The following is a 27954-nucleotide window of genomic DNA, read 5'->3' as shown; positions in this document are numbered from 1 at the left end:
GGCATTTAGAAAAACTTCTAGGAGAGGAAGGCAGATTTAAACTGAGAGAGGTGTGGAGTTGAGGCAAGTTATTGTACCTGGACTGAAGGCGCTTGCCCAGAGTCTCTGGCACTTATAGGACACCTACAGACATTGCCGGCTTGAAGAAAGGTAGGTCGAGGGACATCCCTTCCAAGGCTTTTGGGCTGATGATTTTCTCATCCACTTGTTCTAAGGTCCCTGGAAATGGAATGAGAGAGAATGAGGTCACCTCCCATGGCACAAGGTGGTATTCTAGTTTGGGGTGGGTCAACTGCATCTATAAATATACGTTTAGGTACTTTGGGGAACAATCTTTGCTGCAGAGGATGGGGGTAAGGACAGGCTCCTGACGGCTGATGCTGGATGAGGTTGTTTTAGTTGCTTTTGTTCTCTAAATCCCCAGGCTATCAGGAAACTGAAATCAATATTTTCTGCTTTTGGCTAATTATTTCATATACTCTTGATTTATCTTCTTTCATGGTGTTTATTCTCTGTCTCTGACATGTGGTTTTTATAAGTAAACATTTAAGAAAATATCTGCCACATGCAGAGTTTGGTAGAGATGCTGTAGGGCAAAGGTGGAGTCCCCAGTATTATGCAGGCCCTGAGATAGACTGTGGCCTGACCTGGTTCTCCAACTATCTTTGGTACCATTCGTGAGAATGCAAGGCATAAACTGAGACTGCTCATAGGAAGTCTACTAATGAAAGAGACATTGCAGATTCTTGGCATTCTTGGGATCAGAAAGCAGATGAAAGGCAATTGTGCCCAATGCATTCTTTCTGGATGAGGTAAATGAAAGCCAGAGAAAGGAAATACCTTACCCAGAGTCATACTATGTAGTAAAAGAGCTAGGAATAGAACCCAGACTTCTTGATTACTACTCTAGGCCTTTCCCCGCTCTGCTCACCATCTCTACATTACCATCATCACCCTCCACCAAATCCTCCAAGTTCAGGCCTCCTTTTGGGCCTCTATTCTATTTTTTATAAGTTTGACGAGGAAAGAGAGGTGGCCCTTTCAGACCATCCTCCTCATGCTCCCTCCTTGGCATTGTGACCCATGTGGGGGATGGTGACATAAAAATAAGGAAACAAAAGATTGATGCTGGTGCTGATCCACACTGAGATTGGAGCCAGTAGAAGAAGAGAGGGGGAATTTTCTAGGTTTCTCCACATCTGTAATAGCAACAACTACAAAAAAAGACACTGTACTTGTCAATGGCCCAATATATGTCACAGACGATGTGACAAGACTAGGATTCAGAGTCTTCCCCAGTCTGGAAGAAATGTTCCTCATCTCTATCCAATATTCTCTGTCGTTTTGTTTCCATGATATTTGAATATAGGAAAGTTGAGCCCTGGAGAATAAACACACATTTTTGTCCTTGGGGAATTTACCTTCCCTAAGTAAGTAACACATGGATTTCTACAGTATGAAGGTAGGAGAAGTTATATGAATTTATAGCGAGAGTTTTTAAAAAGACAGAGCGCCAAGTCAAAGTGACCGAGACCTGACGTGTGTTACCAAAGAACAATGGAAAGAACACCAAGAGTCATTTGAAAGCATTGTTTTAATATAGTGGCTGGCCTGGGGAAACTCAGTCTTATTAAGTATAGACAGGGAGAACCACCAGAGATGTTTGCTAAGAGTGAACCTACATTTCCTAAATCCCCAGTCTGAAGGTATGTCTGAGAGATCAATGCAGAAATTCCTATGCATTAAAGAGAAGTAAACTCAAGTACACATTCAACTGGATTAAGAAGAATCATTGGCACTGACATTCTCGGCAATGGGTTTAACATGTGCAAATGCCACCATGTAGGAATGAAATTGCTGATCTGGAAGTATTAAAATAAATCAAATATATTTGTGGTTTCAAAAATAAAAAGAGATTCAAGGTAAGGTTAGGATAATGGGACGTGGACTGAAGTAGCAGGGCTTCTCCTATCAATTACATTACCCATTTTAACTTTATCATGAGGGTACTGGGAGGTCAAGGAAGGATTTTAGAGGGGGGAGGTAACAGAATTGGTTTCACACTTTAACATGATCATTCTATCTACAAAGTGGAGAATGAACTGGACATACAGGGGCACAAGTGGACACAAGACAACATTAATGGGGTTTGACAACATTCCTGATGAAAATTGGATGATAGCTAAGTCTGAGGATGTGTGAGAAAAGGTTGTGTAGGGTCAGAAGAACATGACTGATTTGGACATGGAGGATGGATAAGAGAAGGCATCAATGGAAAACTATCATTTTTTTTTTTTTTTAACGTGGACAACTGAGTGAATTGTTGGTCCTTCTGTTAAGGAAAACGCTTAGAATCCCATAATCCTTTTATGCTTCCTGTTACTTTTAGCTTTTGCCATTCTATGTTAGAAACCCTAAAGTAATGCCCTCTACATACTTTTCCTTGCACCATTAATTTTTGAAGGAAAATTGTTGAGGAAGCCTGGATATCTTCTGTTTAGATCTTCTAATGTCCAAAGTGAAAATTCTCCCTATTCCCGTTTGGAAGAAGTTGCTAAATGAAGATAAAATTATGCACTTTATTGTAATGACTTTAAATTAAGTTCAGAGGGGCGGAGCTGCCAGGAAAAAAATGGGTTAGAGGACGCGGATTAGATTGAAAGTCGAAAAGAAAACTACCTATTTTATGCTCTTTTGTGTAAATTGAGATCTTGGGTTCTGTTCAGGGGATGCTCTAGTGTACAGAAAAGTGAACACACCCACTCGACGATGTGTAGTATGGAACCCATCTCACAAACTCAGTTATCATTGGGACAGACTGAAAGATAAAGAGGAGAGTTTAATGGCCTGCCTCTACGTAGTCTTGTATGCAGCTTATTCCATGAGAGTAGAAAACAGAACAACCCTGACCATTCTATCCAATCTTTGAGACAAACTGCAAAAGAGAGGGAGCCTCAACTACTGACCACCTGGCACAATGAATAACATGCTCTAACTAATCATATAAGCCCCTTCCTCTGCCTCTCCACCTCCCCTATTACAGGAGCAAGTTGGAACAAGAGAATATGAGGAATAAAATCTTGCTCTAGCATGTCCTTGAATGGCAGGAAGTATTAGAAGAAGTTTGTGTTTTATATATAAAGCCAAAAAATGGTTAAATAACAGTAGTAACAACAATAATAATAGTTAATATGTATTTAGTATTTGGTATGTGACATGCACTGGTTTAAATGCATTATCTCATTATTAAATTCCCACAAGAGATAGGCACTATTATTTACAGTATAGACTTTTAGAAACACAAGATTAAGTAGCCTGAATAAAGAGTGGCAAAGCTGGAATTTAAATCCAGGTGGTATAATTCCAGAGCCTCTTTGCTTAAGAAGATCCAGTCTACTAGTCTGGTAAATGGAAGAACTATTTGGTTTGCACATTTGTCCACTCATCAGTTCATGGACATTTGGTGTGTTTCCATCTTTCGGCCATTCTGCATAATACCGCTAAGAAAATGCATATGCAGGTTTTTGTGTGGACATATGTTTTCCTTTCTCTTTGTTATATGCCTGGGAGTGGAATTGTTGGGTCATATGCTAAGTCTAATGTTAACATTTTGAGTTACTGCCAAACTGTTTTCCAAAGTGGTTGCACCAATTTTCAACCTCAGCATCAAGGTTCCAATTTCTCCACATTCTCATCATCACTTGTTACTACCTGTTTATTTTTTCCATCCTAGTAGATGTGAAGTCGTATCTTTCTGTGGTTTTGATTTACATTTCTTTAATGACAAATGGTGTTGAGAGTTTTTTTCATGTGTTTACCAGCCATTTGCATATTTTCTTTGGAGAAATGCCTATTCAAATTCTTTGCTCATTTTAAGTTGGGTTATTTTTCTTTTTTATAATTGAATTGTGTAAATTCTTTATATATTCTGGGTACAAGTCCCTTATCAGATATAAGATTTGCAAATATCTTCTCCCATTCTGTGAGTTGTCTTCTCACTTTCTTCATGGTGTCCCTTGAAGTGGGGAAATTTCTATTCTGAAGAAGTCAAATTTATCTGTTGGTTTTTTGGTTGCTTGAGCTTTTATTTTTATGGCTGAGAAACCATTGGCTAAACCAGGTTCACAAAGACTAACTCCTTTGTTTTCTTCTAATAGTTTTCTAGTTTTAGGTCTTATATTTAGGTCTTTGATACATTTTGAGTTAATTTTTTTTTTAAAGATTTTATTTTTTTTCCTTTTTCTCCCCAAAGCCCCCAGGTACATAGTTGCATATTCTTAGTTGTGGGTCCTTCTAGTTGTGGCATGTGGGACGCTGCCTCAGCGTGGTTTGATGAGCAGTGCCATGTCAGCGCCCAGGATTCGAACTGACGAAACACTGGGCCACCTGCAGCGGAGTGCGCGAGCTTAACCACTTGGCCACTGGGCCAGCCCCCATTTTGAGTTAATTTTTTACTTGACATGAAGAAGCGTCTTTCTTCTTTTACATTCTTTTACAATGAATTGGGATGTGTCCTTCTTCTTCTCATCTTTCAAAGAGTTTTTGAAGAAAGCTTGTTATTTCTTTTTAAAATGCTTAAAAGAATTCACCACTGAAATCACATGGGCATGGGCTTTTCTTTGTGGAAATTTTTTAAAATTACTAATTTAATTTCTTGTTATAGATCTATATAGTTTTGTATTTATTTTTGATTCAGTTTCACCAGTTAGTGTCTCTATAGGGATTTGACTATTTCATCTAAGTTATCTAATTTATTGGTGTACAGTTTTTCCCAGAATTCCCTTACAGTTCTTTTATTTTTGCCCGGTTGGTAATCATGTTCCTGTTTTCATTTCTGATTTTAGTAATTTCTTGTCACACTTTTTCTTGTTCAGTCTAGCTAAAGGTTTTCCAATTTTGTGGATCTTTTCAAAGAATATCCCAATCCAATTGTTCATTATTCTTGTGGCTGTTGTCTGGTTTTTGTTTGCCTGTTTGCTATTTTTTGTTTTGTTAGCTTAGGGCAAATATTCCTCAAGCAAAACCAGGAAGATTGTCAACAGATGTTAGCTCAGGGTGAATCATCCTCAACAACAACAGAAAAGAAAAACACCTCAAGTTGATCCTTGACTTATACCATACACACACAAAATTTAATTCAAAATAGATCAAAGACACCCAATTGTAAGAGCTAAATTATAAAACACTTAGAAATAAAGCATAGATTGAAATTTTCATGACATTAAACTTGGCAATGATTTATTGGATATGACACCAAAAGCATGGGCAACAATGATAAAAAAAAGTAGATAAGTTGGACTTCATAAAAATTAAAACCTTTTGTTCATAAAAGGAGACTATCAACAGAGTGAAAAAGCAGCCCATGGAATGGAGAAAATATCTGAAAATCACATATCTGATAAAGGATTGATATCCAGAATATATAAAGAACTCAACAACAAAGAAACCAAAATTCTGATTCAAAAATGTGCAAAATACTTGAATAGACATTTCCCCAATAAGATATACAAATGGACAATTATCACGTGAAAAGATGCTCAGTGTCACTAGTCATTAGGAAACTGCAAATCAAAACCACAATGAGATACCACTTCACACCCATTCAGAAAGCTATTGTCAAAACAAATGAACAAACAAAAAAGGAAAAGAATGTGGAGAAACTGGAACATTGTGCAGTGCTGGTGGGAATGTAAGGTAGTGGCACTACTTTAGTACTTTCCACTACTGTGGAAAACAGTATGGTGATTTTTTAAAAAATTATTGTACTGGAGATTTTTGCCACAGCAATTAGGCAAGAAAAAGAAATAAAAGATATCCAAAATGGTGAAACTCTCGCTGTTGGCAGATGACATGATTCCATATATAGAAAACCCTAAAGAATCCATCAGAAAACTATTAGAAATAATCAACAACTATATCAAAGTTGCAGGGTACAAAATCAACTTGCAAAAATCAGTTGTGCTTCTATACACTAATAACAAACTACCAGAAAGAGAAGTCAAGAAGACAAGCCCATTACAATTGCAACAAAAAGAATAAGATATCTAGGAATAAATTTAACCAAAGAGGTGAAAGACCTATACACCCAAACTATATAAGACATTACTGAAAAAAATCAAAGAACATGTAAAGAAATGAGAAGATATTCCATGCTCATGGATTGGAGGAATAAACATACTTAAAATGTCTGTATTACCTAAAGCAGTCTACAGATTCAATGCAATCCAAATCAGAATCCTAATGAGATTTTTCATGGAAATAGGGCAAAGAATCCTAAAATTTACATGGAACAACAACAGACTTTGAATCACCAAAGCAATCCTGGTGAAAAAAGAACAAAGGTGGAGGCATCAGAATCTCTCACTTCAAAATATATTACAAAGCTATAGTAATCGAAACAGCATGGTGCTGGTACAAAACAAGACACACAGATCAATGGAACAGAACTGAAAGCCCAGAAATAAAACCACACGTCTATGATCAGTTAATCTTTGGCAAAGCAGCCAAGAACATACTATGGAGAAATGAAAGTCTCTTCAGCAAATTGTGTTGGTAAAACTAGACAGCCACATGCAGAAGAATGAAAATAGACCATTATCTTGCACCATACACAAAAATTAACTCAAAATGGATTAAAGACTGCAATCTAAGACCTGAGGCCATATAACTCCTAGAAGATAACATAGGCAGTACACTTTTTGATATCAGGCTGAGCAGCATCTTTTCAAATGCCATGTCTACTCAGGCAAGTAAAACAAACAAAAAAAATTAACAAAATGGGACTTCATCAAATTGAAAATCTTCTGCAAGGCAAAGGAAACCATTGATAAAATGAAAGGAAAACCCACCAACTGGGAGGAAGTATTTGCAAATCATATATCTGACAATGGGTCAATTTTCAAAATATATACAACTCAACAACAAAAAAAGCAACCCAAGCAAAAAAGGGCAGAGGATATGAACAGACATTTCTCCAAAGCAGATATACAAATGGCCAACAGACACATGAAACAATGTTCAACATCACTACTTATGAGGGAAATGCAAATCAAAACTACATTGAAATATCACCTTACACCTGTCAGAATGGCTATAATCACGAAGACAAAAAATAACAGATGTTGGAGTGGATGTGGACAAAAGGGAACAATCATACACTGCTGGTGGGAATGCAAACTGGTGTTGCTACTATGGAAAACAATATGGAGGTTTCTCAAAAAACTTAAAAATAGAAATATCATACAATCCAGCTATCGCACTACTAGGTATTTATCCAAAGAACTTGAAATTAACAATCCAGAGAGACATATGTGCCCCTATGTTCATTGTAGCATTGTTCACAATAGCCAAGATGTGGAAGCAACCCAAATGCCCATCAACTCTAGAATGGCAAACTAAGATGGTATATATATATTTATGTGTGTATGTATATATATACGGAATACTACTCAGCCATAAAAAAGACAAAATCGTCCCATTTGCAACAACATGAATGGATCTTGAGGGTATGATGTTAAGTGAAATAAGCCAGAAAGAAAAATACGGCTCGATTTCACTCATATATGGAAGATAAACAAACACATGGAGAAAGAGAACAGATTAGTGGTTACCAGAAGGGAAGGGGACTGGGAGTGGGCAAAAGGGGTAACATGGCACATATGTATGGTGTTGGATAAAAATTAGGCAACTGGTGGTGAGCACAATGCAGTCTATACTGAAATAAATAATAATGTAGAAGGTGAATTTATACAATGTTATCAACGTTTATGATTTAAATAAAATAATTGAAAAAGAAATTAGTCTCAGAATTACCATACAGTAATCTGACCAAGCTATTCTACTTCCGGATATATACCCTAAAATAGTGAAAGCAGGGACTTGAACAGATAATTGTATACCCATGTACACGGCAATATCGTTCACAAGAGTCAAAAGTTGGATGCAACCCAAGTGCCCATTGGCTGATGCCTAGATAAACAAAATGTGGTTTATATATACAATGGAATAATATCCAGCCTTAAAAAGTAAAGAAATTTTGACACATGGCTACAACATGGGTGAACTTTGAAGGCATTTTGCTAAGTGAAGTAATCCGGTCACAAAACAACAAATATTGTGTTATTCCACTTATATGAGATTCATAGAATAGTTTAATTCATAGAGACAGAAAATAGAATGGTGGTGCCCGCAAGGCTGGGGGGAGGTGGAAATATGGAGTTAGTATTTAATGAATACAGTTTCAGCAGAGGAAGTTGAAAAACTTTTGGAGATGGAAATGCTAGTGTTTGCTCAATAATGTAAATGTGCTTCAAGCTATACACTGACACCCTTAAAAATGGCTAAAATGGTAAATTGTAGACTGTGAATATTATACCACAAAAAAAGTGACCAACCTCAATATACTTAGTGAGACTCATCCTTTTCTTTAAATAAAAGCTCTGGGATTGTTGCAAGGTATTGGTTAGTATCCACAGTTCTGGAAATTTTGATGCTGACAATTTTTCCAGTGTTCTCATTGCTTTTATTTATTTATTTTTATTATTGAGTTAATTATAGGTTACAATCTTGTGAAATTTCAGTTGTACATTAACGTTTGTCATTCATGTTGTAGGTGTACCACTTCACCCTTTGTGCCCACCCCCCCACCCCACCTTTCCCCTGGTAGCCGCTAATCTGTTCTCTTTGTCCACATTTTTAAATTCCTAATATGAATGGAGTCATACAGAGATTATCCTTCTCTACATGGCTTATTTCACTTAACATAATTCCCTCAAGGTCCATCCATGTTATTGCAAATGGAATGATTTTTTTCTGTTTTACAGCTGAGTAGTATTCCATTGTATATATATACCACATCTTCTTTATCCATTCATCTGTTGATGGGCACTTAGGTTGCTTCCATGTCTTGGCTATTGTAAATAATGCTGCAATGAACATTGGGGTGCATGGGATTTTTGGAATTTCTGACTTCAAGCTCTTTGGACAGATACCCCGTAGTGGAATAGCTGGATCGTATGGTAGTTCTATTTTTAATTTTTTGAGGAATCTCCATACTGTTTTCCACAGTGGCTGCACCAGTTTGCATTCCCACCTGCAGTGTATGAAGGTTCCTTTTTCTCCACAACCTCTCCAACATTTGTTACTATTAGTTTTAGATATTTTTGTCATTCTAATGGGTGTAAGGTGATATCTTAGTGTAGTTTTGATTTGCATTTTCCTGATGATCAGCGATGATGAACATCTTTTCATGTGCCTATTGGCCATCCGTATATCTTCTTTGGAGAAATGTCTGTTCATGTCTCCAGCCCATTTTTTGATCGGGTTGTTTGATTTTTTGTTGTTGAGTTGCGAGAGTTCTTTATATATTATGGATAGTTAGCCTTTGTCATATATATGACTTGCAAATATTTTTTCCCAGTTAGTGGGTTGTGTTTTTGTTTCAATCCTGTTTACATTTGCCTTGAAGAAGCTCTTTAGTCTGATGAAGTCCCATTTGTTTATTCTTTCTATTGTTTCCCTTCTCTGAGAAGACATGGTGTCTGAAAAGATCCTTTTAACACTGATGTCAAAGAGAGTACTGCCTACATTTTCTTCTAGAAGCCTTATGGTTTCAGGTCTCACTTTAGGTCATTGATCCATTTTGAGTTTATTTTGGTGAATGGTGAAAAAGAATGGTCAATTTTCATTCTTTTACATATGGCTTTCCAGTTTTCCCAGCACCATTTGTTGAAAAGACTTTCTTTTCTCCATTGTATGCCCTCAGCTCCTTTGTCGAAGATAAGCTGTCTATAGATGTATGGTTTTATTTCTGGGCTTTCAATTCTGTTCCATTGATCTGTGCACCTGTTTTTGTACCAGTACCATGCTGTTTTGATTACTGTAGCTTTGTAGTCTGTTTTGAAGTCAGGGATTGTGATGCCTCCCATTTTCTTCTTTTTTCTCAGGATTGCTTTAGCAATTCGGGGTCTTTTGTTGCCCCATAGGAATTTTAGGATTCTTTGTTCTAATTCTGTAAAGAATGTCATTGGGATTCTGATTGGGATAGCATTGGATCTGTAGATTGCTTTAGGTAGAACGGGCATTTTAACCATGTTTATTCTTGAATCCATGTACATGGAATGTCTTTCCACCTCCTTATGTTGTTGTCCAATTCTCTCAGAAAAGCCTTGTAATTTTCATTATATAGGTCCTTCACTTCCTTAGTTAAATTTACCCTGAGGTATTTTATTCTCTTTGTTGTGATTGTGAATGGTATTGTGTTCTTGAGTTCTTTTTCTGTTAGTTCGTTATTAGAATATAGAAATGCTGCTGATTTACACAAATTGATTTTATACCCTGCAACTTTGCTGTAGTTGTTGATAACTTCTAAAAGTTTTCCAATGGATGCTTTGGGGTTTTCTATGTATAAGATCATGTCATCTGCAAACAGTGAGAGTTTCACTTCTTCCCCCCTATTTGGATTCCTTTTATTCCTTTTACTTGCCTGATTTCTCTGGCCAGGACCTCCAGTACTATGTTAAATAAGAGTGGTGATAGAGGGCATCCTTGTCTCATTCCTGTTTTCAGGGGGATGGTGCTCAGTTTTTGCCCATTGAGTATGATGTCGGCTGTGGGTTTGTCATATATGGCCTTTATTATGTTGAGGTAGTTTCCTTCTATGCCCATTTTGTTCAGAGTTTTAACATAAATGGCTGTTGGATCTTGTCAAATGCTTTCTCTGCATCTATTGAGATGATCATGTGGTTTTTATTCCTCAGTTTGTTGATGTGGTGTATCACGTTGATTGATTTGCAGATGTTGAACCATCCCTGTGTCCCTGGTATGAATCCCACCTGGTCATGACGTATGACCCTTTTGATGAATTGCTGAATTCTGGTTGCCAAAATTTTGTTTAGAATTTTTGCATCTATTTTCATCAGTAATATTGGCCTGTAGTTCTCTTTTTTGGTGGTGTCCTTGTCAGGCTTTGGTATCAGCATGATTTTGGCCTCATAGAATGTGTTAGGAAGTGTTCCATCCTCCTTAATTTTTTGGAATAGCTTGAAAAGGATGGGTATTAAATCCTCTCTGAAAGTTTGGTAGAATTCCCCAGGAAAGCCATCTGGTCCTGGGGTTTTATTCTTTGGGATGTTTTTGATTACTGTTTCAATCTCTTTCCTTGTGATTGGTTTGTTCAAATTGTCTTCTTCTTCTTGAGTGAGCTTTGGGAGATTGTAGGAGTCCAAGAATTTATCCATTTCCTCTAGGTTATCTATTTTGTTGGCATATAGTTTTTCATAGTATTCTCTTATAATCCGTTGTATTTCTGCAGAGTCTGTTGTTATTTCTCCTCTTTCATTTCTGATTTTGTTTGTTTGAGCTTTCTCCCTTTTTTCTTTGTAAGTCTGGCTAGGGGTTTGTCAATTTTATTTATCTTCTCAAAGAACCAGCTCTTTGTTTTGTTGATCCTTTCTACTGCCTTTTCATTTCAATAGTATTTATTTTTGCTCTGATTTTTATTATTTCTCTCCTTCTGCTGACTTTGGGCTTTATTTGTTCTTCTTTCTCTAGTTCAGTTCGGTGTATTTTAAGATTGCTTATTTGGGATTTTTCTTGTTTGTTAAGATGTGCCTGTATTGTGGTGAATTTTCCTCTTAATACAGCTTTTGCTGTATCCCATATGAGTTGGTATGGCATGTTATCATTTTCATTTGTTTCCAGGTATTTTTGATTTCTTCTTTAATTTCTTCAATGATCCATTGCTTGTTCAGTAGCGTATTGTTTATTCTCCACATCTTTGTGCCTTTCTCAGCTTTTTTCTTGTAATTAATTTCTAGCCTTATAGCATTATGATCGGAGAAGATGCTTGTTATTATTTCAATTTTTTTAAATTTGTAGAGGCTTGACTTGTTTCCAAACATATGGTCTATCCTTGAGAGTGTTTCATGTGCACTTGAGAAGAATGCGTATTCTGCTGTTTTAGGGTGAAGTGATCTATATATGTCTATTAAGTCCAATTGTTTTAGTTTTTCGTTTATCTCCACTATTTCCTTGTTGATTTTCTGTGTGGATGATCTGTCCATTGATGTGAGTGGGGTGTTGAGGTCCCCTACTATTACTGTGTTGTTTTTAACATCTTCCTTTAGGTCTGATAATAGTTGCTTTATGAATCTTGGTGCTCCTATGTTGGGTGCATAGATATTTATAAGCGTTATTTCTTCTTGATGATCTGTCCCTTTGATCTTTAGATATTGTCCCTCTGTGTCTCTCTTTACCTGCCTTATTTTGAAATCCGTTTTGTGTGATATAAGAATTGCAACACCTGCTTTCTTTTGCTTGCTATTAGCTTGAAGTATTGTCCTCTACCCTGATTGAGATTACTGTATTGAGGAGAGAAAGTGGCATGAGAGTATCATGGTTGTGCTTTGAGTCTCAAAAGGATAATTTTATATGTCCTTACATTGGCAAGTTGAGATTTAAAGCATTTTAATGTGACAAGAGATTTAAATTCCTGATACCAGAGATATGATTCAAAATCATAATTTCCATCCCCAAAGTCCAGAGTTTATAGGGTATAATCCAAGATTATATAAATTGTATTTAATCAAGATGAACATGGAGAAAGTTTCCAACTCTGAGAGTGCTCTGAGTCACAGTGCTCTGATTAGAAAATGAGGACTATAAAATACATTAAATTGGAATGCAGATGATTCTGTACAGTTCATTGCTATTATAAAAGTTATCATTCAAAGGGGAAATGTCTGTAATCAAGGGAATATGCAGCAATAGGGACAGAAATGAAATCTGAATGCAGACTTAATGTGTGAACTGGAAGACATTTCCCAAATTTGTGGGGCCCAGTATATCCACTCAATTCTACCCATATTTCTATCTCTTCAATGCTTTCTAGCATCTTGATGTCACATGGCATTTCTCACTCTCTGTCTTTCTCTCTCTCTCTCTCTCCTTGTTCTACTTTCTCGGCTGAACTACCAAATGATGAAATTTTGCGAAGATGTTCTAATAGCTGTTATAATAGAGGAAGGGCATGTAGACCAGAGGTTGTTCTATCATTTCCATGACCTCACCCTAAGTTGCATTTGTTATTGTAGCCCCTTTTCTGCTGCCATGACACTCATGCAAAGGATGGAACAGACCACACCAGGGGCTGGCCCTGGTGTGTACCAGCTGGGACAGAATGCTGATCTAAATGCGTATGTGTGAAAAGGGATGCCAGAGAAGTTCTTGAAGGGGAAACCCAAAGTCCTTGGGGTAAGTCAGTTGAGGATCTGGGAGAAGACAAATCATTTTATAGAAACACAATAGGTCATACACAAAACAAATACTCTGTCCCACTAGCCTCAAAATACATCAGCCAGCCCTCAAAACATCAGTATTTGGTGTTCAGGCCCTGTCATTTGAAAAATGATACAATATTCTATTACATCATGCTTCTGATTTAGTTGGCTTAAAATACAATGACTTCAGATCTACTCTAGGGTAGTGGGTCATCCATGATAACTATACTTAACTTCAGCACGGAAGAGTAGAGAAAGAAAAGGACACATGTGCATTAGCTGGTGTCCCATCCACAGACATTCCTTACAGCTGATGGCCCCATATTGTTACTGTATCTCTCTGTGTAATTTTATTAGTCTTCTTATATCCTCTTTGCATTTCTGTCTGGAGTCTCAGGTGGATGTGCCTAGAGGAAATAGACCATTTAAAGAAAGACAGGTTAGTGAAGGTGGGAGGACAGTGAATATAGAGGTTTATCTCTAGCCCAAGCTTTAAACGAATGGGAGAAAGTCATTATAACACTTTGGATCCTTTTGAATGTCATAGGGTACTATATTACAACTTTATTTTAGACCCCTGAATCAAGCATATCCTCCAGCCCCAGACCCCAAGAAAATGGCATATTGCTCTTCTCTTTGGCTTCCCTTGTACTTACTCTCCTTCCTTACCTTACTTCTCCTCGCTAGAATATGTGCTTCCTAATTTTTGGATCTCTCCAGTCTGAGCATGTGCAAAGAAGAGCAACAGTTTTGGTAGGAGTAGTATCATAGGTAGGTATCATAAAGCACCTCTGAGTAGGTCCTGGTACACTCTTTTTTTTAATTTTCAAATTCCTGAGGCAATTGGGATAAATATACCAAGAGATAGTTTTAGTAAATTAATGTATCCACAATTCCCTATATGAAAAAAGTGACAAGAGAATATCAATAAGACCATCTGACTATTTCAAATGTTAGAGAATAAGGGTAACTTAGTGGTTGGAAAAGGGATGGCTTGGCCTCTGTTTTTGTGGTAGATAATCAGTTTTTACTTTCTTCTTTGTTTCTAGGTTGTGCAGATCGTGATTGCCCTGGTGAACCTCAGCTTGGGAATAACAATGATTAGAGTTGCAGTCTCATTTCCTGAAGTTTATTATATCGGTCCCGTATCAGTGTACTCAGGGTACACAATTTGGGGGTCGGTGATGGTGAGCAGAATACCACTGGATATAGTTGGAGACAGTATAACATAGTTGTTAATACCCTCTGATTTGGAGTCATATCCTAACCATCTCTTGTAGTTCTAAAACTTTGAGAAAGATCTCTAACCTCCTTTGACTCAATATTCTCATGTTTAAAGTGGGATTAATAATATAAAACTCATAGAAAGCTAGGTAGACTAAATATTTAATGTGTATCAGTTAGGATATATTACAGCAACATGTACCAAAAAGTCCAAACTGTATGGAGTAAACATTGAAAGTATTGATTATTTCACAACAAGATGCATGGTGGCTAGTCATGTCCAGGGTTGGTTAATTCAGGAGTTACCTCATTGAGGTAACCTTGTTGAGGACTGCTGGCATATCATATCAGACATGTTGGCACATGTCATTGTTCATAAATGTTTTGTAATGCTTAAATGTTTTCTATTCCCAAGCCAACTATGGGCAAAGGTCATCGATTTCCCACTATTTGCTTGGATTAATTGAGATTCACCTCTATGGCTGGGAAGGGTTCATTGAAGCTCTTGGGAGACTGAACAAAATGAGGATTTTGTTAGCAAGGAAGAAAAGGGGGCATGGCTGGTGTGCAGGTGGTTTGTAGCCAACTATCAGACCTTGGCAAATTGTTACTTTAGCAAATGCAAGTGCTATTAGCTAATTTTTTCCTCATAACTTTAATATCAATAACTACAATTAAAATTGAACTAAAATTTGAGAAATATTAAAAATTCCCCCTTGAACAAAATGCAAAGAGTTTCTCTGCAAATTGAGAGTGTAAATAGAGTATAAAGTATTAAGTTTTACCTACTGACAAGAGGAAAATACATTTATAAACTGGGTTTGTGTTAGAATCAGGGAGCCAATTTAAGTCCGCAGAGTTTCCATTTATTCACTAAGTTGAGAAGGAGATCGTTTAGAGTTTAAAATCTATGATGAGCTGCCTTTGGGGCCTCCTCACCTGTTTTTGGAAAACTGCAATCTTTGAAGAACAGTAAATACTGTTCTCCTTCTGGGCAGTTGTGAGATGCTTTATTTATCTAATCATACTGATGTCATTAATAGCTTTTTATTAAACTCTTACTATGATCTGGGCACTCTGCACTCTGCTAAGTGCTTTATACATGCAATTCCATTTCAAACAATCATCCCAAACTTCTGAGAAAGGATTTACCATTGTCCTCATTTTAAGGATGAAGACATTGGAACTTAGATCAAGTGACTTGCCCAAGAGCACACAAATTTATGGTCTGGGAATCAGGGCTCAAATAGGGCCCGTCCAATTCCAGGATTTCATACATCTGACCACTCTAGTTTTCTGCTTCCCCTTTCATTTCTTTTTCAAGACCACCTTGGAAACCAGTTTTCATAATTTACACATTTACACATGTTCAGTAGATTACCAGGAGCTGCGGGAGCTGTGTTTGTCAATTGAGACATCGCTCAGACTCTTGTAGGTATCCCACTAGAGGAGCCTTTGTTAACTGGGGGAACATGTTTTGCTGCTACCTTCAAATATTCTTTCAACCTCCTTTCAGAAACCTCACCTGTGGTGTGCCTCCTTCTCTCCCTTATATAGACAAGAACCGACAGCAAGAACCAGTCACAAATCTCTCTCCTATTTGGCCCTTTAGTCTCCAGTAGAGCTAAATGTCCTTTATTGGAATCTTATAAAATTACCCCCACATTAGTCTATTTATTCAAGTTTTGTTTTGTGTACTTTTGGAACACTGTAAAATTTTATTTCTATGTATCTTTCACATTCCTTGTTAAGTTTTTTCTCTCAGAAACCTTATATATTTTTTGCTATAGTAAATGAAGTTCTCTTATGAAATCCTATCTTCAAACACACAAACACACATATATTTATAATGTGTATACATCATTTCTGCATATAATTGTGTTCCCATATGCCTTTCTGAATTTTCCTATTTATGGTAGTTTTTAGTTGATAATCTTGGATGTTCGCAGTGTAAGATATTCATATTTAACTAACAGTAATTTTAACCATTGGCTTCAAATATTTTTGTTACATAATCGTTTTGGTTAATATACTAAGAACGGTAATACGTAATAGTCTCCATCTTTATCTTGATTTGACTTTATGAGATGGCCCCAGTGTTTCCCATTAAACATGGTAACGACTTTTAGACTGAGACAGATGTTCTATCATGTTATGTAAAATGCAACTCTTCAGATTTCATAAATAATGTTTAAGTCAATAACAAGGTTGAACACTATTAAATGTTTTATCAAGATTATAAACATAGGGGCCCGCCTGGTGGCGCAGTGGTTAAGTTCGCACATTCGGCTTCTCGGTGGCCCAGGGTTTGCAGGTTCAGATTGCGGGTTCAGACATGGCACTGCTTGGCACGCCATGCTGTGGGAGGCATTCCACATATAAAGTAGAGGAAGATGGGCATGGATGTTAGCTCAGGGCCAGTCTTCCTCAAAAAAAAAAAAAGATTATAAGCGTAAATAGGAATTAGCCTGTGAGTTTTCTCCTTAAATCCATTAATTTCATAAATTATAATAATATTTCAATATGAAAACATCTGGTCATTTGAAGAATACTCCATATGTTCATGATTCAGTTCATATAATATGATGGATTATTCTCCCTGTTTTGTTTTTTTTTCAAGGGGAGACAGTTTACGTTAATCATCTCTATGTCTTGGTATTTAGAAATCTATTGAAGAAATTTATCAAGCTGTTTCATTAGATCAATCCTTTTTTGTATTAAGATAGAAGTTTTGAAACTTCCGAAATTAAATTTGGAGAGCAAACCCAGAAACTCAAACCGTTAAAAAAGTTTAAGGCAGGGAGACCAATCGACTTGACTCCAGTCATTTTGAGTCAAATGAAACTGTATATTATAATCATCATCTAAAATAAAATTTAAAATTTTCTGTGCTGCAATTTTCTTTCCAACTTTGAATAGTCAATTTAAAACGAAAATAATCACTGGGATTTTTTCTCTTGTAATACGTTGTTAAATTTTGGCACCATATTAGAGTTACTTCATATCAAGAAGTGAGAATCTTTCTTTATATTTCAATTACCTCAGTTTGTTTATTTTTATGCTTTATTTTTCTAAGATTTGCACCTGAGCTAACAACTGTTACCAATCTTTTTTTTTCCTGTCTCTGCTCTCTAAATCCCCACACCACTACCCCAGCACACAGCTGTATATTCCAGTTGTGGGTCCCTCTGGTTGTGGCATGTGGGACGCCGCCTCAAAATGGCCTAATGAGTGATGCCCCGTCTGCACTCAGGATCTGAACCGGTGAAACCCTGGGCCGCCAAAGCGGAGCACGCAAACTTAACCACTCGGCCACAGGGCCGGCCCCCACCTCAGATTAAATACGATCACAGTTGGACACTTTCTGAAAGCCTTGACAAACTCTCCTGTGATTCCATCTGGTAGAATTTCGCTGGTGTTTCGGGGCAAAGGGGACCATAATTTACAAACTTTTGTGTCTCTTCCAATATAATTAGCCCGTTTAGCATGTTTATCACATTTTGGGACAAGTTTTAGTAAGTTATGACTTCAAATAATTGTTTAAAGATTTTTCCTGTATTTTTTTCCTTGTTATTAGTTTATTATTTCAGGGTCCTTGTCAATTGTAGCAGGAACTAGAACTACAAGATGTCTGGTGAGTAATATTTCCTCTTTTTTGGTCCAAAGGAAGAAAGACTGACTACCTATGTATTCTGCCAGAATAGAAAATAAATTTTATTAGTTTTTTAAAAATTAGAGAGATTGTAAGTTTTACCTAGTTAGATTTGTCTTTCAACAGTTGGAATAAAATATTGTCTGATAATAGAATTACTCACATGAGAAATAATAGTTTGGGAAAGTAGCTGCTGAGAGAATCTTTATGGAAATACAGAGAATTTCAGAAAGAGGCATCAAATGGATGGGTCATACAAACCCTACAACTTGAGATCCAGCCCCCTATGACAGTGACACCAATTGTTGGTGTGGCATCATATTTACTGACTTGCATGGAAATATGTATTTCACCTCTGTGCAGAAAGGATTTTGATTCAGTTTGCAAAGAAAGAAATTCACAATAAGGCTACTAAGTCAGAAAAAGCAATTTAAAACAATAAAAGCCAATAAATGGCAAAAGCCCAGATCTCAACAAATGTTTTTTCTAGCTAAAACTGTATTGAGTTTTCTTCACTCAAAGGATAAATATCAAACTATGGAGATGATCACTATGGCTTTTCTAAATCTGATCTCTATTTGCCTCCCTAGGATCTTCTCCAGCTATAAACATTAAAATTTACCTCGTGCTACAGCCACACTAAACCTCTCATACTTTCTTGAGGAATTTTAGTTCTTATTAAAAGCCTTCAAAACTTCTCTAAGGGAGAGAAATAGGAAAAGAAATACACTGCAAATGGAGATAACATGCAAAAGGCATGGAGACATGAGAGGCAACTGGAATTTAGAAAATAAGGAGAAGTCAGGCACCTGAAACAGTACATGGTAGGAGATGGACACAGAAAGGACTGTCCAGCTAAAGCGTAAAGGATACTGAAAGCCCTGCCGAGGAAATTGGAGCTGATCTCATGTGCCCATGGGAGTCATCTGAAGGATTTAAGGGTGGGAATAACAGGATGATATTTGTATTTTGGCAGGTGATTAGAGTTGAAACTACTATAAGGAAAGAGACAAGTTAGGAGACTATTGCAGTAATCAAGACAGAGAAGATGAAATGGGTTGGACAAGAAGTGGTGGGTGTAAAGTGATTGATAGGGACATATATGAGGATGATGTTGGATTGTTTAATTGATTTTCCTTCCTTTCTAGGTCCAAGGTAGCCTAGGAGTGAACATCACCAGCTCTGTCTTTGCTGCATCAGGGATCATAATCACTGTGATCAACATAATTATTCTTTCAGGCAATTCCCATCTCTGTTACCGTTTTTCAGAGGTCGGAGAATTGTTCCATCATTGTAAATGTTTTAATGGTTAGTGCTTCCTCTTTTCGTGGGATACTTTGCTGGAAGCAAGTCACAGGAGCCCGGGCTCTGGCAAAAGTAACAATCAGTATTCCCTAGTTGATGGATTACTTGGGAAGTTAGAAGTGATTGAGAATTAGGGCAATCTTTTATTTAGGAGTCAGGCCCATGTCTCATCTCTCTCTTTGTTCCTTCTCTAAATGTGATGAGGGAAAGTGGGAAGAAAGCTCATGATTATGGAAAAACCACTCTGTAATAATGAGTGTGCTAAGAATTTTGCATAATTTTTCCCGTTTAATTTCAAATCACCAATAAGTATTTTCTGTTATCCACTCTAAAACGGGAGCCCAGATGTCAATCTCTATAGGTCCCAGGGCATTCTGTTGGAGCCTGATGCAATTACCTAGTTCTCCAAATATGAATTAAAATTGTATCGAATATTATCCTACAAAAGTTGAATAACCCAGTATCCCTCACCACATCTCTGGGTGTTCTTGCAAGATTAAGCACTTTTGGCCTCAACACCCAGCTCCTGGCAAATTCTTAATCTCTAATGTGTATTTTTACTACTTTTCTGTACCACTTGCCCTCATCTACCTGCTATACATATTGTTTTGTTCTCCAAATTACAACTTACTCAAGACTTTGCAGGTAGTAAAACTTCTTAAAGTTTTGAGTAAGTGTGGGAAGGAAGACACATTGCTGTACCCGTAGCAGACTAAAATGCAATGAAATCTTTATTATTAAAAAGTCTATTAGCCATTCTCAATACCACTGAGTTTCCTGTTACCTCTCCTCCATATGAGCTTCCAGCCTTTCACTGTGCTGCTTAGTTCTTTCTCTCATTGTCACCTTTCTTCACCTAAATTTAGAAAGTCAGCATTGTTCCTAACTTCTTATGCAGATCAATTGCATTAACTTTTCTTCTTTCCTGCTAATCCAGGTGAGTCTTGAGTGCTATATATTCACCCTAAAATAACCCCTTTAGTGTCTTTGCTAATGATCTATTACCCTTGACATTTCCAACAGGTCTTACAGTAAGTAATTTTATTTCTTACCACACCCTGAAAATTGTGGGAGAGTTTCTTCAGAGAACTTAAAACTTTTTTCAGGTTCACACAGTTAGAGATTGGCAAAAGCAGGATTAGATCCTGTAAATTCCCACCTCTAATCCTCCTATTCTTTAATAGTTTTCATGTAGTTATGCTGAAGAAGAATTTTACTTCCAGTGTCAGAAGTTCTCTCCACTCATAGACTTTAAGTTCACAATGATAGGGACACAATCTACAACAGACCAGCTTCATAGGGCTGGCTGGTGGGCGCAGGACCTGTGGGGTCACACAGGGTTTTTAGGTAGAAGAGCCCTACACTTGGTTTACTGCTCTGCTGTTGCTGTCTTGAAGTTCTTAATACCTTTTCACAAGAGGTCCTGTAAATGGTGCAGCCATTTTGTACCATTTGAAGTCTTACCTTCATCTTAATCACCTTCTCCCAGAGACCGTCACAAATTCCTATTCTGTGCACATTTTTTCTGCCTGCCCTTATAGCAGGGCACATCCATAAGGGCTTCCTGGGATCTGGAGCATCAGGTCTATTTCTACCTGGGCACCTGCACAGTCAGTCCAGAGGTCTCTAAGCCCACACCTTATGCCCGGTCCCAGGGTTGACACTCTAGAAGACATAAGGAGACCTGGCCCCCACCTTCAGGAAGCTCCAGTCCTCCTGAGAGGAAAAGGTAGAAATATAGGAAAGCAGTTAGAGGTTGACAAAGGCCATGGACTTACTTTTGAGTATAATTATAAAAAGTGGTTAGAAAGAGGTGAGCTCTTTGTAGGAAAGAAAGAGAGCACAATACCTGGAATCATTAGGCAAAACCAGATGAAATTGCTAAAGATCAACTCTGTTTGATCTAGAAATACAGTGGTTTCATCTGGCTCAAAGTATATATATTACATGTATTTTTTTTCTACTTTTTGTTGGAAATCCAGCCTGATACCTGTTTTCATAAATAAATTTTTATTGAAACAAAGCCACACTCATTTGTCTACATATTGTCCATGGCTGCTTTTGTGCTATAACAGTAGAGTTGAGAATTTGTGACCCATATGGCCTGCAAAACCAAAAATATATGGTAGCTGGCCCTGATAGAAAGTGTGTTAACTCCTGGTCTATCTTACTAGATGGAAAAATCCTTGAGGTCAGGGAAATTATCTGTTTTGTTAGCTGCCCTGTCATCAATGCCTCCTATTCCTGAAACATAGAGGCTGCTGAATATGTTAAAGATATGAGTAAATGGATGAAGAAATGATGAATGCAAATATTCTCAAGATTCAGTTGAGTCATTGTCACTCATGTCCTGGGATATTGATGTACTGGTTTTTCCATAGCAGAGGTACTATCCCTATCCTTGGAGAGAAAAAGAGAATATTTAGACTAAAGAATCCTAGGCATCAATTCAGGCAATCAATTCAAATATTTAAGAATAAGAGCACTGCCAAGTATTTCTCACATCTGACCATGTGTTTTGGCTAACGGTTAGACCTAAAGCCTGTTCTCTGGAGAGATGGATTAAAGACCAAGTGACTTGGTGTTCCTTGTTGCATTAGTTTATTATTGTTGCTTTAACAAGTTACTATAAACCTAGTGACTTACGATAGCATACATTCATTATTTTACAGTTCTGAAGGTCAAAAGTTCGAAAGAGTCCCATAGGGCTAAAATAAAGAGTTTTTAGGGCTGTATCCCTCTCTGGAGACCGTAAAGGAAAATCAGTTTCTTTACCTTCTCTGGCTTCGCAAGGCTGCCTACATTCCTGCTTCTGTTGTGCCATCCTCCGTCTTCAAAGCAAGCAGTGCAACATCTTCAAATCTCTCTTAGACTTTGACTCTTTTACCTCCTGCTTCCACCTGTGAGGGTTCTGTAATTCTTGTGGGCTCACTGGATAATCCAAGATAACCCTTCCATCTCGTGGTCAGCTATTAACGTTAATTCCAGCTGCAAACTTAATTCTCCTTTGCCATGTAACTTGACATATTCACAGTTTCTGGGGTTTAGGATGTGGACACTTTTGGCCTGTTATCACCCTGTCTAAAATTATTACTCTACTTTCAATTACTAAGATACGAGATCATATTATTGTGTCAACTATATGGAATTGCTAGTGTTTGAAAGAAGCTAGTCGAGTATTGTCTTGATGATTTCTTCCCCCCTTTTACAGTATTTTCATAGTCTATATCTACAAGCATTGGAAAGTAGAGGGTTGGGAAAAATGGTTATTTTATGAGTGAAAACAATTAGCTGGAGAAGTGACATTCAGCATGCTAATAACTAGATAAGGGTATGGCTGCAATTAGGAGCCAGTTTTTCTGACCTCTGGCTCATGCTTCATCTCTTTTGGTATTGTAGTCAGTGGTCAATGATTGGACTTGTCATCTCTATTCCTCATATTTTCTTTTTATGAATTTTTTCTTAGAGTATAGATGGTGTGGTGCTCATTTTAAGTATGCCGGAGTTCTGCATTGCTATCTCCCTCTCTGTCTTTGGATGCAAAGTAACCTGTTGTGATCCTGGTCAGGTGAGTATTGGGTTTCTTTGGAAGATATGCATTCATTTCCTATTGCTGTGTAATAGATTATGCAAAGCTAGAGGCATAAAACAACACACATTTATTATCTCTCAGTTTCCACGGATCAAGAATCTGGGCACAGCTTAGCTGAATTCTCTACTCAGGATTTATAAGGCTGGAATCAAGAAGTTGGCTGGGGCTATGGTCTCAGCTGAGGCCTCTGGTCATCTTCTATGCTCACATTGCAGAATTTATTTCTTCTTAGGTGTGGAACTCACGACAAGTTACTTCTACATTGAGGCCTAAAGGAGAGTAAAAGTCTTTGGTGCTTGAAGCCTCTTTTACAGGATTCACATGATTAGGTCAAGTCTCTCCAGAATAATGTCCTTTTTGGGGAACCCAAGGTCAACTGATTAGTAACCTAATTCACAGGATTGATATCCCATCATATACATAGGTCCCACCCACACTCTAAGGGAGAGAATCATACAGGGGCATGGGTGACCAGGTGTCATTTTAGAATTCTGCCTACCACAATGGAGAAAGAAAAGCTATTTTCCTTCATCTTTATCCCTCAAAGGGACTCCACTCTTATTCCAGATCAGTATACTTCACAATGGAGAGGTCCCTAGACAGTGCCAGATTCTAATCCATTGCCCTCTTTGCAGTCTTCCCTGGGCTGATGAAGAAAGTCAGGGTTTCACACTTTTCTGTTCGTTTGTGCACACCTACCCATTCTCTCACCCTGGGACCTGCAGCAGATCTTCTTGGCTGCTGAGCAGAAAGAATGTCACCTGGAAAGGATTGGGAAATGGGAGGACACAAGAGACCAAGAGGCTTTAGGAAGAATAAAACAAGGATATCTTCCAAGAATTAAAGGTTCTTGGGTGAGAAATGAACATTAAAAGCCCAAGAGATGCTCATTAGTTTCTTTACCCAAAGGCCCAGGTCAGACAAAGGCCAAAACCAAATCGTAAAATAATAATAGTCGGAGAAGATTATTTTTCTGCTGCCCTTCTCCCCTCTTTTGTGCCTCTTTACTTTCTTTTGGTGCTCCCAGGCTACGCCACATCCCCCACCCCACCACCCTTGAGCACAGAAGAGAGGTTGACTAAATTACATTAACTTTATTAGTAGACTCTTACATTATAAGACCCTAGAAGTTAGAGTTTCTCAGCAATTCCCAGTGACTTTGTAATTTTATTAAGTGGAGCCTTTTCTCATTAAGTGAAGCATTCGAACAAGGGAGCAAACTCAATAGTAACGTTCACATGTAATATCTAGGCCAGTGTTCCCTTCTGCTCCTAGAGTAGCTGCAGAGCTGAGAAACGTGCTCCCCCTAATTCCACTGGTTACAGAGCTGGGAAGTGTGAATCGAGAAAAGAAATGACTTTGGGGTATATAATGCTTAAGTCTCTATCTCTTCCTGGATCTCCTCACCTTCCCCACCCTGCCACACACTCCATTTCACATTGAGTTTGTGGAAGAAGCACAGGCATTTTCCTTAGTTTCCTAATGATTCTTGTTATTTTGGGTCAGGGTGGTTTTTGCAAGGCTTCATTCAGGTCCAGCAAATCTATGATTTCAATAGGCTGTTGCCATCAGCCTGAACAAGCAAGTGTGGAAGAAGAGCTCTATATTTTCCATGACCCCTTGGTTTACCCAAATGGCTGGGCACCATCATCCACACGTAAGATCCATCCATTTGCAACACCACAGCAAACAGCTATCAGCATGTCATGCCAAGAGCTATCAATGAGTGTTTTTCATAGATCCAGCCTGATCTAAAGAATGCCTGAGAAACCTCATCAAACTGATGTTGAGACTGAATTTATAGAAGAAAGGATAGACTGTGATAATGATGACATTGTGTGGGCAGGAAAGGTAAACCTGAGGTTATTTGCTTGACTCATCTGTGGCATTCTGATTGATTTCACAGGTTGTGTTCCTGGTGCCGCCAAATCCTCACATGACAGAAACAGCAGCTCCTGTAACAGTTACAGGAGATTTGATGCCACCGATGTATCAATAGGAAAATGTTCCAGAAAATCTATCTTGACAGTTATGCAAGAATCCCACTTGGGAAAGTACCAAATCCAACTTTGATTTATATATGTATATATATACAAAATTCAGAGCTATGTTCTCATTTCCCCTAAGAAGTCAAAATCCCATTTTGCTGGCTCTTTATCAACAATAGCAGAAGTTAAATAAATGCATCATGCTTTTAATGAGTCAATAGCTCTTGAAAGTTTTTCGTCCGGCCTCGGGACTCTTATAAAAAGACATGAAGGTGGTAAATACGATTTGGCAGATGAAGGGAAAAAGTCACTGTTGAAATGAAGTTAGAAACAATAATTTCATGTACTGCCTACTTCTCATCAAGAGGTGATATGCTGGGGAGAGACTAAGTGTTGATATCAGAAAATATAGTATAGTAGAGAAGAATGTGGGTTTTTAAATCAGGCAACCCTGAATTTTCATCTCCAAATTTCCATTTCTCTCAATTGTTACCTGTATGACCATGGACATGCCACAAAATTTCTCTGTACTTCATATTTCTGTACAGTAAAATAGTGATAATATCACGTGGCTGGTAGACCCATGATAATTACTTGATACAACACAGGTAGAGCAACCACTACTCCAACTGGCGCATACTGAGCCTTAAGACTATTAATTTACACATGTGCATGAGTATATGTGCATGTGCATTCATTTGTATATGTATAATACCAATTCATTATCATTTTATTCAACACATATCTATAAAGTGCCCATGATGGGCAGGTGTTGGTTTAGGGATATGAGAATACAGTGGTGAACAAGAGAGATGACGTCCTTCCTCTCATGTAGGTTGAACTCATAGGGAAGGACATAACTGAACATATTAACAATCAGTCAACCTTTCATATGTTCTTAGAGGCCATATGGAAGCTATGTGCAATTTAAAGGGCTAAAGAATGGCTGTTGGTAGTGGTGGGGGAGTGTGGGACATTAGAAACAATACCCAGGAAAGTTCTTTCTGAGGATGTGATAGTTTCATTATAGTAGGAGAAAAATAATCATTGCAGTTTTACAGACATTTTGTCCTTTCTTAAAGTGTCAATTTTTCCAGCTTTATTGAGGTATAATAGACCAATAAAAATTGTATATATTTATGATGTACAATGTGATGTTTGGATGTAGATATACATTGTGAAATGTTTACCACATGTCCATTACCTCACATAGTTATCTTTATTTATTTTAGTGAGAGCACTTAAACTCTTTTAGCAAAGTATACAATACAGTATTATTAACTATAGTCACCATGATGTACATTAAATCTCCAGAACTTATTTATCCCTCTTTGCTGAAACTTCGTACCCTCTGACCAACATCTTCCCATTTCCCTCACACCCCAGCCCCTGGCAACTGCCATTCTACTCTCTCTTTTATGAGTTTGACTTATTTAGATTCCACACATTAGTGAGATCATACAGTATTTGTCTTTCAGTGTCTGGATTATTTTACTGAGCATAATGTCTCCCAGTTTCAACCATGTAGTTGTGAATGGCAGGATTTCCTTCTTTTTTAAGGCTGAAAATATTTCTGTGTGTATATATCACATTTTCTTCATCCATTTATCCATTAATGAACACTTAGGTTGTTTCCATATCCTGGCTATTGCGAATAATGATACAATGAATATGGAAATACAGATATCTCTTTTAGTTAGTAATTACATTTCCATTGAATATATACTCAGAAGAGGGAATACTGGATCACATAGTAGTTCTATTTTTAATTTTTTGAGAAAGCTACATACTCTTTTCCATAATGGCCTTACCAATTTATATTCCCAATAAAGTACATCTGGTTCCAGTACGACTGGGAGAATGGTGCTTTAACTTTAAAAGGATGCTTATAAGCAGAGATGACTTTTCTTTATTCTGTTGACCCTGTCTGGAAACCCCTTATTCCCATTTGTATAAATCCCCTTTTATTTGTCTGTCTCATACTCATTCAACAAGTCTCCAATTAGATGTCCCCTTCTCTAGGAAGTCTCCTCTGCATCAAAACTGTTGAATTAATTCATCCTCCTATAATCTCTCTTAGAGTACTCTTCTTTACCTTGCAGAGAACTGATTATCCTGAATCACGATGGTCTGTATGCCCCATAATCTATAAGCTCATTGAGGGCAGGATCTATATCATTTTCCCCCATTTTGTCTGCAGCACATAGCACACTGCTTGGCTCATAGCAAATTTTATTTAAGAAGATGTTGAATGAAAAAGAACTGAACACAACTTTGCTTTCCTCCTACATATACAGTAAATATTGATTTTATCTTACGAATGGGGAATCTTAGTTTCAGAGAAATAACAAAGTCATGCAATAAATGATTGGTATTGGGTTTGTCTTAGTCATAGTCCAGACTCTTTGTGTAATACTATCTTCCTCTTTCAGATGGAAAGTGCCGTAGTAATTACAGGTATGCAATCAACTTTTTGAAATTTTGCAGACATTCATCTCTAATGGTGGAGTTTCTTTTAAAAAATACATTTAAATTGTGTATAGAATGGCCACACACGGTTCTCTAGGGAGACAAGGGGAACGTTTAAAATTGTTAAAAGCCTCTCAAATGATTTTAAATGTCATTGCATTAGTTTGTGTATATAAACACCTTTGAGCAGAGCCTGAAATAGAGGAAATCCTCAACTACTGATCTCTACAGTATGTACTTGATCTCACACTATGTACCTGATATACCACTAATAGTGGTAATAACCACCATTATTTTCCTAAAAAGATTGTATGAGGCAGTCACTACTTGTTCAGTATATTTTGCAGTAGACATCTGCACACATATTAGGAGCACACACTCAGGCAGCACTTCCAACATGAAAAAGGAAGTAACTGTGCATGTGAGAAATTCATAGCACTGCCTTTG

General features: G+C 37.5%; 1 protein-coding gene across 2 annotated transcripts; it reads left to right on the top strand.

The window, feature by feature from the left end:
• LOC139074365 (membrane-spanning 4-domains subfamily A member 4A-like) lies at positions 1 to 25248 on the top strand. Of its 2 annotated transcripts, XM_070564026.1 has the most exons (8): positions 1 to 150; positions 13092 to 13251; positions 13965 to 14048; positions 14327 to 14464; positions 18079 to 18135; positions 19302 to 19461; positions 22925 to 23026; positions 24957 to 25248. In XM_070564026.1, exons 4-7 carry the CDS (start codon positions 14375 to 14377, stop codon positions 23014 to 23016), a joined length of 399 nt encoding a protein of 132 aa, XP_070420127.1. In that variant the 5' UTR covers positions 1 to 150; positions 13092 to 13251; positions 13965 to 14048; positions 14327 to 14374; the 3' UTR covers positions 23017 to 23026; positions 24957 to 25248. The 2 variants fall into 2 exon arrangements, with proteins under 2 accessions (XP_070420127.1, XP_070420126.1); XM_070564025.1 differs by lacking the exon at positions 13965 to 14048 and having other exon boundaries at positions 15 to 150.
• The last annotated feature ends 2706 nt before the right edge of the window (positions 25249 to 27954 follow it).

This window comes from Equus przewalskii, chromosome 11, assembly GCF_037783145.1.
Source record: "Equus przewalskii isolate Varuska chromosome 11, EquPr2, whole genome shotgun sequence".
NCBI classification, from domain to species: Eukaryota; Metazoa; Chordata; class Mammalia; order Perissodactyla; family Equidae; genus Equus; species Equus przewalskii.
Note: the sequence above shows the minus strand (reverse complement) of the source record. Positions and strands in the feature narration are given on the sequence as shown.

What these genes read in the sequence shown, in the direction of transcription:
- LOC139074365 (XM_070564025.1), top strand. Translation starts at nt 13,210, where the DNA reads ATGCCAGAGAAGTTCTTGAAGGGGAAACCCAAAGTCCTTGGG. An exon ending in CAATTTGGGGGTCGGTGATG is followed by an intron (nt 14,465 to 18,078) that starts GTGAGCAGAATA and finishes CCTTGTTATTAG; the next exon opens with TTTATTATTTCAGGGTCCTT. An exon ending in CTAGAACTACAAGATGTCTG is followed by an intron (nt 18,136 to 19,301) that starts GTGAGTAATATT and finishes CTTCCTTTCTAG; the next exon opens with GTCCAAGGTAGCCTAGGAGT.